At 39.3% G+C, this 12,636-nt stretch overlaps 1 protein-coding gene across 11 annotated transcripts in view; it reads right to left on the bottom strand.

Moving 5' to 3' along the window:
- Window positions 1-12,636, bottom strand: part of LMO7 (LIM domain 7) — a 115,751-nt gene that overhangs the window by 37,205 nt on the left and 65,910 nt on the right. For 4 of the 11 annotated variants that reach the window (XM_081815048.1, XM_081815050.1, XM_081815045.1 and 1 more), the window contains 4 exons: window positions 11,449-11,727; window positions 9,166-9,885; window positions 8,161-8,190; window positions 997-1,114 (listed from right to left, as the gene is read on the bottom strand). In XM_081815048.1, the coding sequence (XP_081671174.1) occupies window positions 997-1,114; window positions 8,161-8,190; window positions 9,166-9,885; window positions 11,449-11,727 (1,147 nt within the window). Of the gene's footprint in view, window positions 1-996; window positions 1,115-8,160; window positions 8,191-9,165; window positions 9,886-10,979; window positions 11,184-11,448; window positions 11,728-12,033; window positions 12,563-12,636 lie in introns of those variants that run through there. The other 7 variants (XM_081815054.1, XM_081815056.1, XM_081815051.1 and 4 more) reach the window with 4 other exon arrangements.

Raw genomic sequence — 12,636 nt, 5'->3', positions numbered from 1 at the left:
ACTGTCCCCATGTATCTGGGCAAAGTGACACTGAATTAGTTTCTTTTTTTTTTTTTTCTTTTTTTTTTTTTATTCTTATGTTAATCCCCATACATTACATCATTAGTTCTAGATGTGAATTACTGTTTCTTGATCATTAAATCGAGTTCCCAACCAAAAGAGACACTGGAATTGAGAAATGCAGCCAAGGCAGAAGGTTCTTCTTCATCTCATAGGCTTTAATCTCTTTGAAAATGAAGATTTACTATCCCTGGCCCTTTTGTTCATTCTAACACTCTACTCTTCCCATAAAGTTATCCTCAAAATCCTTTGGGTTCGCTCTGTATAATTTATCTATTGTATTCCTAGACACTCTTTTGGTTTGTAACAATTACCCCTTTCAAAAAAGGTCAAGCTTTTTTTCCTGCAGGGACAAAGCTAAATAGTAAGTCTGTGTCCATATAAACATCTGAATATAAGTCAGCTCTATGAAAACATCTCATTTTGATTCGTATCAGACAATGACTTTTCCAGCCAAAATATTACGCCTAGTTATATTTCTTATTTCTCCCCAAATCTCTATTAACTCTGAGAACCCCCTTCATCTCTTCCTGCTAATGCCAAGACTGTTCAGGAACCCCTGCTCCTCTAAACTTTGAGCTAAGTCTTTTCCCTTCACAAGCTTCAATAATAGTCATACCCCAAATTCAACCGACCAAAGCAAGGGAACAAATTAACCATGCTGTAAGGAAGCAGATTCACATTTTTGAGAACTCAGAGAATATTAGAAAATAAATATCCTATTATATTTTTCACAGAGGCCTTTAAAATAGGCAACAGTGATAGGCCAAAAAGGTGTACGAGTCTTTTCAAAGGAAGCTGATCGCATTTTCTGAGGACTGAATTCTGTAGCAAGGAAAATCATCTCAAGTATCCTGATCTTTTAAGAGAAACAAGGAAGAGTCAAATAAGAATACTCTCCCAGTCTTCCCTTCTCCCAATATAAAAAGTACTCACATCTTGCCATTTCTGGTCTTGTTCTTTTAGTTGTGATTTTATCTTCTGCATCTCCTCGTAACGCAGCTGACGCAAGTTCTGAATATCCTCTGCGCTGACATCACTCATGGACTTACTCCTACAACCAAAATACCCATGGTAACAAAGGGTCACATGACCGGATTTAGGGTTAAACTGGAAGGTTGTTTGTTTGGAAATTCCATCTAAATTTCTGCTGTACTACCTAGACGTTTCAGTGATATTATCACAGAAATAACACTACAGAGATAAATGGTGTTTTTCCAAAACGCAGAAACAAGAGCCTAGCACTCAACTCAAGTGTGAATTCTTTCACAAAATGGTTAAGTGAACCCTGCATGAGTCTGAAAAAATAATCCAATGTTCATATTTGGAGTGGTCCATGCATAAAAGGATAACTTTAGAAAGAAATATTTACTAGAATCGTCTATATTTTTCTATCTCCCCCAAAGATAATCTTTTAAGGTTTGGCTGCCTTTTTTGGGCACTTATTAAATAATTTAATGATTACCTGATATCTTCTCCTCAAGTTCATTACCATAAATAAACTTGTTACTTCTTCTCAAGGATTCTCTAAAATCTACCCCACCACTGCACTAGACTTATTCTCAAAGCACCATAGGTAGTTTCTAGCAGCCAGTTATAATGGAATGACCTTTACAGTCCTCTGTTTTATATTAAGGCAGATTGCATGTCTTCCAATGTGTGACCCTGTTATGACTATGTACTGAGGATTAGCTCTCAGAGAGCTCAATCTAAAGTAGAACCAATGAGCAAAGTGAGGTGTTAGACATGAGGCACATAGAAGGGATGGTCAATTGCACTGGAGAACAGGGTAGTGAGAATGGGGTAGTCCAGTATGAATACTGGAGAGCGTAGGAATGAAAAAGAGCTTTTGAAGGTGGGGTACCCAAAATGTGCTTTCCTATAGAAGTTTCATAATGCACTTTGGATTTTATTTCATTTTAACGGACTCTAATTTTATTTAAGTAAGTTATTTAAGTAACTCTACATCTCCTTCTTGGGCCTTTAAACTTCGCCCTCCCCGAGAGTTTGCTATCACCACATTTCTTTTATAACATGCTTGCCCTTAGCTAGTTCAGGAATTCAATTAGTCTCTATGCAAATGACTCCCAATCCACACAGCCCCGGGGTCAGGCCCTCCCTTGACTCAATTCCAATTACTTGTTGAATAAATATCTGCATGGATATCCCCTAAGCACCTCAATTGTAAAAGGACCAATTGAAATAATATCTAGAAAGGATTCTGTAAACTATAACTCACTAAACACATGGTTATTGTTGATGTAGCCAAACTCAATCTGTCCCCAAACCTGCTTTTCTGCTTGTGGCTGTTAATGGTGTAACCTGCTTCCAATCATCCACATTTGAAACCTAAGAACCATTTTTCACCTTTGCCTCTCCCTTCTCCCTACTTTCAATTAGTTATCAAGTCCTCTTATTCAGTGTCTTTTTCTTTCCACTTCTTTTGCCAACACCCTAGATCAGAACACAGCCAACTCTTACCTAGACTTTTAAAGTAGCTTAAATTATCACCCAGCCTCCAGATCCAGTAAGTCTGTCTTCAACTGTTCCAATAAGAAAGCCCTTCGTCAGTATATATGCCTTTTTAAATGCCACTCATTCCTCAGGATCCCTGATACACTAAACACTGGATGGGTGTGTGTAACTTTCTATTCATTCTCCACTTCAAAGTCTAACAGACTACTCAAACTTGACTTGTCATAGACCAAAAACATGATTACTCACCCACAATGTACTCATCAGTGAAATTCAACTCCATCCTTCAGATTACAGGCCAAAAATCTTGGGAGTCATCCCAGATGCCTCTTTTTTTCTTATACATCATAACTGGTCTCATCAGTAAATCCTGCCAGTCTACTGTCTAATTATAACTAGGACACAACCACTTCTCACCACCTCCACCATTACCACCCTGATCCAAGCCATCATATCTCCCACCTGGATTATTACAATAATCAGTCTTCCTGCTTCTACCCCTTCTTACCCAACAGTGCATGCTCAATACCACAGTCAGAGAGATCTTCTCAAAACTACACTCAGATAGTAACATCCCTGCACACTGCACCCATCAGTTTCTTTCCATTTCACATGAATTAAAAGCAGGTTCTTCCAAGACCTAGGATATTACCTGGATCCTGCTCACCTCTCTCCATTCATCTCCCATCGTGGTGCCCCCTTCACTCACACTGCTCCAGCCAACTGGTTCCCTTGCTTGTGCCCAACCTCCTGCTCTTCTACTGGCTCTTCAACCAACCATATGGCTTATCTCTCACTTCCAGTCATCTCCTTGAACATTACCTCAGTGTTTCCCACCCTGACCACCCTACACAAAAGAGTAAATGCACCTCTCCCTTGGCCACATTATCCCTCACCTTTCTCCCCATAGCATTTCTCCCCATAGCATTTATTGCCATTTGAAATGTTTATGTACACCTCACCTGCCTCATCCTGCAAGATTACAAAGCAGGGATTTTTTTCTGTCTGCTCCTATATCACCTATGCCTAGAAGAGTGCCCAGCCCATGGTAGGTGCTAATAAATGTGTTGATCTAGAGAATATTCTACCACTTTGATAATAATTCCTACCTCTTCCACACCAAAAGTGGTCTGGCCTTTCTCTCCACTCCTCTACTGCTTTAGTTATACCTTTCTCCTGTGTGTGTGTGTGTGTGTGTGTGTGTGTGTGCATGCTTAGTTTATCTCCCTCACAAGTCCACATGTTGTTTGGAGAAAAACACATTAACACATAACAAAGCATACAGGATACATGCATTTAACACCTGTGGCAAGAATGAGGTATGTTTTATCATACTTAATCAAGCAAAATAAATTTGAAATGTCTCTTTTTGTGGGTGTATAATAAATCAGGATCCCTCCCCAAAGTTTTATAAGGCAAGCTCTGTAAGATTTATTAAAGAGTATTAAGGAATTACACATGGAATATATATCAAATTATACACTGGATCATTAAAAATATATACCTAACTAGGTATGACTATATATGAACCTGATTTATGTGAATTTGAAGATATAAATTAAGCTATAACTTCAAAGAATAAGACTTTTTTTGTGCTCAGACTTTAACAGACTCCCTAAAAAAGAGCACAGAGCCTGGCACCCAGCAGGAGTGAACCTCCTACCTGTGAACCAAGGGAGCCCAACACTGTCCAGAGCAGACTAATCCCTGTTTCAGGCAGGAATGGGAGTTCCCTATGTTCCTGAGGGTGTACAGTTACCTAGAGAAAGCCTGAGCACATTCCATGCAAGCTGAACTGAGCACTGGGGTGGCCATGCCACCGATTTGCACCCCAACCTAACATCACTTAGCTTCTCTGTGCCTCAGGTCCTCATCTTCTAAGCAAGGAAAGTGTTGTTATAAGAAAAGGCGGAAGGTTATACCGATTGCATTTTAATAACTATCGGTGCTTTACACCAACTATTCTTATGAAGGAAAACATGACTGCATGGAATTTCTTGAAAACGAACTCCCAAAACAGCTTCAGATTAGCGAGGTCACCCTAGGCCACATTGATAAAATCTAGAACTTTCTGAGTACAGAAGTCTTTCAGCCAGATCATGAAGAATTCTTTCCTTCCTTATCAGAATTACCAGCATAACATTAAACTCCTGAGGGCTTACTGTGTGCCAGCCACACTGCCAACTGGTCTACCTGGATTAGCTCATTAAAAGATGTGCTCGTCCGGTTCTACCACTCACTAGCTGTATGTCCTTGGGAATGCTGCAATATCTGTGTCTCTTTCTTCATGTATCTATAATGCATCTAAATACCTACCTGTCTACATCACAGACTAGAGACAGTCTAAGAAGTAATATCTAAGAAGTAAGGGATCAGAAAGGACCAACATGTAGAAAATGCCCTAAATACAGAAACACTGATTGCCTTAAACAGCAGGTAGAAATTCCATGATACTAATTCTGGGGTTCCCGGAGTCCCGAACTTTCAAAGGAAGATAGGGATATACTCATTTATGCACTTTTGAGTATATTTCTGTTAGGTGCTGTAGGAATTCTCTGAAGCACAATCAGTACTAAAACCTGGATAATAGGCTTTAGAGTGACTACAAACTAGGATGATAATGTAAAATAAGAAACTTTTCATTTATAGGTTTACAGTCTAAATTGGGTTTTCCCTATAGCAGCACTATTGATATTTTGGGGTTATAAAATTATTTATTTATTGTAGGAGGCTGTCCTGTGTCTCGCAGGACAATTTAGCAGCATCCCAGGATATAAAAGCACCAGATGGCTAGTAGAAAACCCCCATCCCCAACCCATCCAGTGTAATAATCAGAAATGCCTACGGACATTGCTGAATGTTCCCTAGGGACAAAATCCCCAGACACTCACATCCACTTTATTTGCCCTTCCTCTTTGTTGTCTTAGGTGTCCTTACAGTTCTACAGAATCTTTTGGCCATAACCCATACATGAAATGTACATCTCTTAGTTGTCTTTGATTAAAATTTCACCTTCAATCAGTTTTCATTTCCTGTTTATCCTGGCAGTAGACTAAATGGCTTAGTCCTATTACAAATTATATCTACATACCCTTACAACAACTTTGCCATTCACAGCTTCTGCCGAGAAGCATCATAACCATATTTTCAAATGTCATGGAACCATACAGACAAATCCATGCAACACAAAAGCACGCGTGACAAAATGCCACATAGAAAGCATATTAAAAATAAACAGAGTGACAGATGTTAAATGCCAACAAAAAGCAAGCCCAAAATGAAATGGCTAAGTCTTTAAAAGAGGTAATGTGCATTTCTCTTTCACCTGGTCCTTAACCAAAAGGAAAGCATTCATGTTATAGGCAGTCATTTTTCAATCACAGGATGTTAGCAATAAAGATTTTCCAGGTAAGTATTCTAAGTTTAAAAATGGACATTATGTCCAAGAAATATCATTAAGAAATATCACTTGTTTCCTGTCATATGAACATGTCTAGAAACAGGAAATAAGTTCTAGATGAAATGCCTATACTCAATCCAATTTTTTTTCATTGCAGCAAAGCAGTTTAAGAAAACCATTGGTAACTGATAGAACACAGAAAAAAAATCCCATATAAAAGGTTTTGATGACAAGTGGTATGAAACACACTTTAGTTTTCTGAAGACATATTTGCTTTACTTTCCTTTATCTGACAAGTCATGCATTATTCATCAGTCTCATTTTACAGATAACCTTGCTTTATTTGTGTTACCTTGGCACTATACTGCAAGGGGGACAAACTTTAAAACAAACAGCGTACCACGCAAGCAACAGTCTGGAAATAGTCTACAGAAGGTATTTGCTGCTGCTAGCGAGAGCCAGAAAAATCCCTCGCTTTCTGAACTTGGCATTTGGGTTTCTCTTCTCTCTTCTTAGCCCAGTCATACAGGGCATCCCTACAGAGAAACACAGGGAGTCACTGAAATAGCTGTATGTGTTCACATTCTCATCCAGTACCTGTACTCCATGTACTTGTATCCTCTTTACGAAAAACAAACTGCTTCTATTATCAAGCCTTATTAGTGATGAAAATTCTGAAAGTTTTCATTCAAAATGCTCAAAGCAGCAGAGATTTTTCATCCATTAAATTAGCTTTCCCGTGATGAACTGAGATGAGCAGATGCTTAAGCGTCATGCTGACAAGTGCCTCATTCACCCTCACAAATGAGAAAGCTTTAAGCCCTTGAGGAGCTGGATAGGGAATAATGTGTCTTTGCACAGCACACTGAAAGCATGCTGGTAGTCTGATTTTTTAAATCAGTGGCTGAAAAGTACCTGCAATTAGTTGCCCTTGACTCAGTTACCATTTTGACACCCAGAATGGTTATATTGCTTCAAATAATAATTTTAGTAAGTTCCAAGGTTTCTACACTTTAAAAATTATCCAATGCTATCACAACTAAAAATTCTTAGAGATGACATAAATCCCAGTGGGGGAAGATCCGTAGTTACTAAGGCTTAGGCAGATTAAAATATTTGACATACTTAAATTTTCTTCTTGTTCAAAAACTATTAGAAGTTAGATTCACAAAGTCATAGAAAGTCTGATGGTAAATACTAAGATGTAGCCACCTGGTTATTCTGCACTAAGAATGAATGATTCTATAGTGTGCAGTAAAAAGTAAAAGTATGGTAGCATTTGCTTTTAACTCTCCATTACTCTAGAAATGGGAAACATTTCCAGAAAATTTTAAAAGATTTTAATTTTTGCAGTTTGGGGAAGCTGATTTTGGCTTTGTGACATAGCCATACTATAACTTTTTACCCTAATCAGGAATCATGAAAATGTTTCCAAATTCTACTAAGGGAAGACTAATGTCATCCCTCATCCCAACTAATAAAAGCTCCCCATAGGGACGCCTGGGTGGCTCAGTCGGTGGAGCGTCTGCCTTTGGTTCAGGTCATGATCTCAGGGTCCTGGGATCGAGCCCCGCATCGGGCTCCTTGCTCAGCGGGAAGCCTGCTTCTCCTTCTCCCACTCCCCCTGCTTGTGTTCCTGCTCTCGCTGTCTCTTTCTCTCTCTCTGTCAAATAAATAAATAAAAATCTTTAAAATAAATAAATAAATAAATAAATAAATAAAGCAAGCTCCCCATAAACTAGGAGTAAATAGATAATACCAACTGTATGAATTCCAACTTCAAAGTGAATGTTAGCATTCCTTTTCCATCATAGATTTTCTAAAATTTTCTAAAATAACTTTATTTGGGCTTCAACATCCAGAAGTGAAAATGTTAGTCTATGTAGCAATCAAATACTAAATTAAATATACCTAATCTTAGGCAACTCCTTAAGTTAAAAAAAAGAAAAAAAGAAAAGGGGGGAAAAAAAAGACCTGAATTTTAAACTTCTAATAAAAACAAAATCTACTGCAGTCATATAGCACTTCATGCACTGCACACTCGGAAACAGAAATATTACCATTAGGTTGCAAAATTAAGAAAAAATTTCCCATTTTTAAAAATTACATGCACAGCACACAGCATCCCCATTTAGTGACATGCCAGGATAGAAGTGCAGTGACATATTACACAAAGGACAAACAATATGCAGAGATTTTTCTCCACTGTGAACTAAAAAACTTACCCATTCTCACCATAAATCTTTTGAAAGAGTCTAAGAAATCAGAAAACCAAAAATTAAAAGTCACTTTTCAGTTGTGTTACTTTCTAAATGTTCAATATCTTTAAGATTCTAACTAGAGATGGACAAATCTCAAAAGGTTTTATCACATTCTTGATAATGTCTCAATTTCTAATTGATCTCATATCTCAAGGAATCAAATTAAGTGAGATAAAGAGTTTCCTAATTTACCTTGAACCAACAAATCCATAACAAAAAGCTTCCTGTTGCCGGGTATAAAAGTTAGATTTGGATCTACTGATTTCAATCAGCCTTGTATTTGTCCATCCCAAAGTTTAACAAGCTGAATATCAAAATGGCAAGTTGCATAACACATAAATGCAGACACATTATTATCAAAATGGCCATAATTACATACAAGTAAAATTTAGCTGACAGCAAATAACATTCATGCATTTTAATAAAGTTTGCACTGAATTTTAAACTATAAATTTAAAAAGTCACATATTGATAGTCCAGGAAAACCTAGGTCAAAAACAAAAATCATAATTAAGTTAAATGAAATTTGCAATGCCATATTTTAAGGGAAATGTTTACACATAAATCCTATACTCCAAAATATGGGAAACACAGAAAACCAAACTACAACCAGACTGGTTCAGAAAAGCCTGGACATGAGAATATACAGTCTATAAACGTAACTGGAAAACATTTTCATGAAACGTCATGTTGCAGATAGTACCATAGTCTTCCTTGAGGCCAAAGGCAAGGTTTGTGTCTACACCTTTTTAAACAGGCCTCAAATAGTTTAGAGACATGCAAATATGGAATTGCACTTTTTTCCAAGAAATCACAACAGGCTTCTCACAACAATATACATTTTTACAGGATGCTTCAAAATGGCTCATGACATGCAGAGTTGGGCGATACAATGCCACTTTCTCACACAAGAAAAGTTATACAAGACCATCCATGACAAGCAAAATCCTTGCAGAAACACACTCTGACCTCTCGACCATCAGCCGTTTCTTGTGCCTAAGTCTGCTGGCCTCCCGGATGGCCTCCCACTTCCGGAGGTCCGCCTCACTGCAGGGACCAGGGGTGAAACTGACAGGAGGCACAGTCGTCCCCAGCTGCCAAGACTGGATCTTGCGAGTCAACATGTCATCTTTCTTCTGCCTGTAGGAAGGCACTAATACTCTACAGCTTTTTCTTTTTTCTTTGGGTGGGCGTGTCCTTTCAAGTACACAGAGAAATTTTGCTTGAATTTCTGGAGGAAGAGTCCAGGGTTCAGGGAAAGGGACTGGTTGGTATCTATCCGGGGCCCCTGAGAGAGGCACCTCTTTCTTCGGCGCTGGAATTCGGCGAACAATCATATCATCTTTTTCTAGATCTGGAAGTACAAGTTCACCTTCTCTACACTGCAGAATTATATCTCGCTCTACAGGATCATCTTGCTCAGAAAACCTTCTAAAGTCTTCGAAAGCCCGGAGAACATATGGATTTGCATGGAAAGCCCCAGTCTTTCTGACAAAGAAATCATCATTTTCTAAGTCAGGATCTAGGGTTGACATCTCAAGGTCATCTCTTTTACACCCTGGTGCAGAAGAGACATTCTTTCTGCGTGTTATGAGCCTTGGGCCGGCAGTGGGATCAATTTTGATATTTGTTTCAGAAGACAAGATGTCATCAGAGTATGTTTGGAGTGCCTGAAGTAATAAAAACTGACTGAAGCACAGAAAAGAAAAAGGAAGGGAGAATCTTATTAAGTTTAGGTAGAAAAGGTAATTAGGCAGCAGATCAACTAGCCCGTTACCATGGGTGAATTATTTTAGGGAACCATGGGAGAGATTCTTGCTTGGAAGAAAGCCTAGCCTTTAATGTCATCACCCGTGACCTTCTTGGATACCATTTAAAGAAGCAAAGGCAGAATGTACTTCTCAAGAAAGGTGGGCACCATCCAGGCCAACTGATGCTGATGAGGCTAGAACGTAGACAGAGCACACCTCCCTCCCTGTCGTACACACACTTGCTTTCACCCTTTCCTTATTCTGTTAGCCACGGTGATGTAGTCCCCATCCCAGAGAAGCAGCAATGATCTTGCAGAGATTGGAGAGTTGGTCATCAAGCACTTTATGCAATCAGGTAGTCAGCAGAATTTAAAAAAATAAAATAAAATGCTGTGAAGCTTTCAAAAAGACCCTGATGAATCTTTTCTTTGCCTTTTCCCACCGGACTTGCATGCCCTGGTGTTTATCTAAAAGTTATTTCCTGGGCACCTGAGTGGCTCAGTCGTTAAGCGCCTGCCTTCGGCTCAGGTCTCCCAGGGTCCTGGGATCGAGCCCCGCATCGGGCTCCCTGCTCGACGGGGAGCCTGCTTCTCCCTCTCCCACTCCCCCTGCTTGTGTTCCCTCTCTCACTGTGTCTTTCTCTGTCAAATAAACAAATAAAATCTTAAAAAATAAATAAATAAAAGTTATTTCCTTTCTCCACATCTCCGCACAGAACACAACCCTAAATTAAGGTCAACTTTTGCAAAAGCTTTTTAGAAATAGTTTTCCCAAAGACCTGACTCTGCCCCCATGTAACTGTGTACTATCTTGTACATCACTGCGCTGACAAATATTTAATTTTATAGACTTCCAAGCTTATCTGCTCCCACAGAAAGCAATACGTTATACAGTAGAAGCTTTTGCGCTAAATATTATGAACAAGGTTTCAAGATCCAGCGCATCATGGTCAGAGATTAACAGAGCAGCAGCCGCTGGCCCGAGTGTCCCCGGCCAGACTCAAAGCGGGCAGGCTCATGCACACAGGTACACCTGGGCTCATCCGCGGCACCGCGGCTTCTCCTGGCTGCTTGCGTGTCCCGGGAGTTCCTGGCCCCTTTGGGAGCCAATTCCAGCAGGAGTGAACGTCTTTGGCAGTTGCTGTCTAGCCTATGCTTTGCTTTTTGGATTCTACTAAAAATGGAGGAGCTTCTGTCAGAGCCCAAATCCTCATCCTCTGAATCTGAAGTCCTCCTACTGTAGAGCAATGCAGAGAAAGGAGGGAGGGAAGGAGAAAGTTGGAGAAAACTACAACCACTGAAAATCCTGTCATGCAGAAGGCTTCCTAAGATCCAGATCCTAAGGTTTAAATTTAAGCAGCATTATTTTTTGCAGTTATAGAGGTTCTATAGGTATTGAAGAGAAAATTTCTCTTTCTCTCTCATAAGAAGCATACACGGAATGCACCTAGCCAGAGTGCCGAATGAACACTAGGACAACAGAAACATGCACAGAGACAAACCTGAATCCCTGAAATTCTTTATACCATGGTTTGTAAGTTTCCCTTTTTATTCTTTTCCAGTTCACGTCTTCTGGGATCCAACATTTGGGAAGAAACTGATCAAAAGCATTCCCTGGGTTTGGCATGATTGGACTTAGCTTTCGCACGTATAGATCATCCTTTACAGTGTTGGGCATACTTGTCTTTTCTTCTTCCTCTTCCAAGTAACAAGAGGAGTTTGAAGTTTCTTGTACTCTTGGCCAGTTCTCCACACTTGTGCCCCAAGTCCTCCTCTCGTTACTGTTCAAAACATCCAACCGGTTAAGATACTGAATGACAATTTGTGACACAGAACAAAAAGGCATGCTCTCTGGCTCACAGAGTTTATACCACTGGATGAGACAAATTAGTTCCCACTCTCATCATTATAGTTCCTAGAACAAAGTTAAGGCATTATAACAGCATCTCATTTTAATTAGAGAATAGCTTGATACACAAGGGCCAAAGGTAATTATAAGATGTGTTAAAAAGAGACAAACTGCAAACAATCTGGGGTGTTAAGTATTAAAATCAACAGACATTCAGATCTAGGAGAATTTTTCTGACCTCGTCAATTCATACAGCCCAGTGGCTAATGGGTCAGCAGGAGGAAACCTTTGTGAGCAAGAGCTACGAGAGGTGGTTTTCGAGATGAAACACTCGGGCCTCTTTTTCACTTGGAATCTACGGTTGGCTAAGTCATCCAAAACTATATCAGGCAACCTTCGTTCATCCTCGGAGTCCGAACCACTTTCAGAACCATACACCTCCTGACAGCAAGCTGAATTTGACAAATCCCACTCTGCTCTGCTAATTTGATGTGAAATTATAGGATTCTCTGTGTGTCCACTGAGATCACTCAAGACAGGGGAAAAAAAAATGGAAGAAAATAACAGCTCCACAATGAACCACAGAAGTCATCCAATAAGCTGAAAGATGTCAATAGGCAAAAGGCATGCATCTAAAAAAAGAACCTGCATATCCTAGGCTGACCTCTAAAATGGAAGAAATATCGTCAGGATATGCATGACTAAAGATATAGGTAAAAAAATATATATATATTTTCATTAGTGAAATTTATTATCTATGAAATACATTTTAAGAACCATTCCTTTTCCCATATTTAAAATCCCAGCAAATTCACAAAGCATACTGAATTTTAAAACTCAT

This window comes from Leptonychotes weddellii, chromosome 3 (assembly GCF_054177405.1).
Source record: "Leptonychotes weddellii isolate Sample4059 chromosome 3, ASM5417740v2, whole genome shotgun sequence".
In the NCBI taxonomy this organism is placed as follows: Eukaryota; Metazoa; Chordata; class Mammalia; order Carnivora; family Phocidae; genus Leptonychotes; species Leptonychotes weddellii.
Note: the sequence above shows the minus strand (reverse complement) of the source record. Positions and strands in the feature narration are given on the sequence as shown.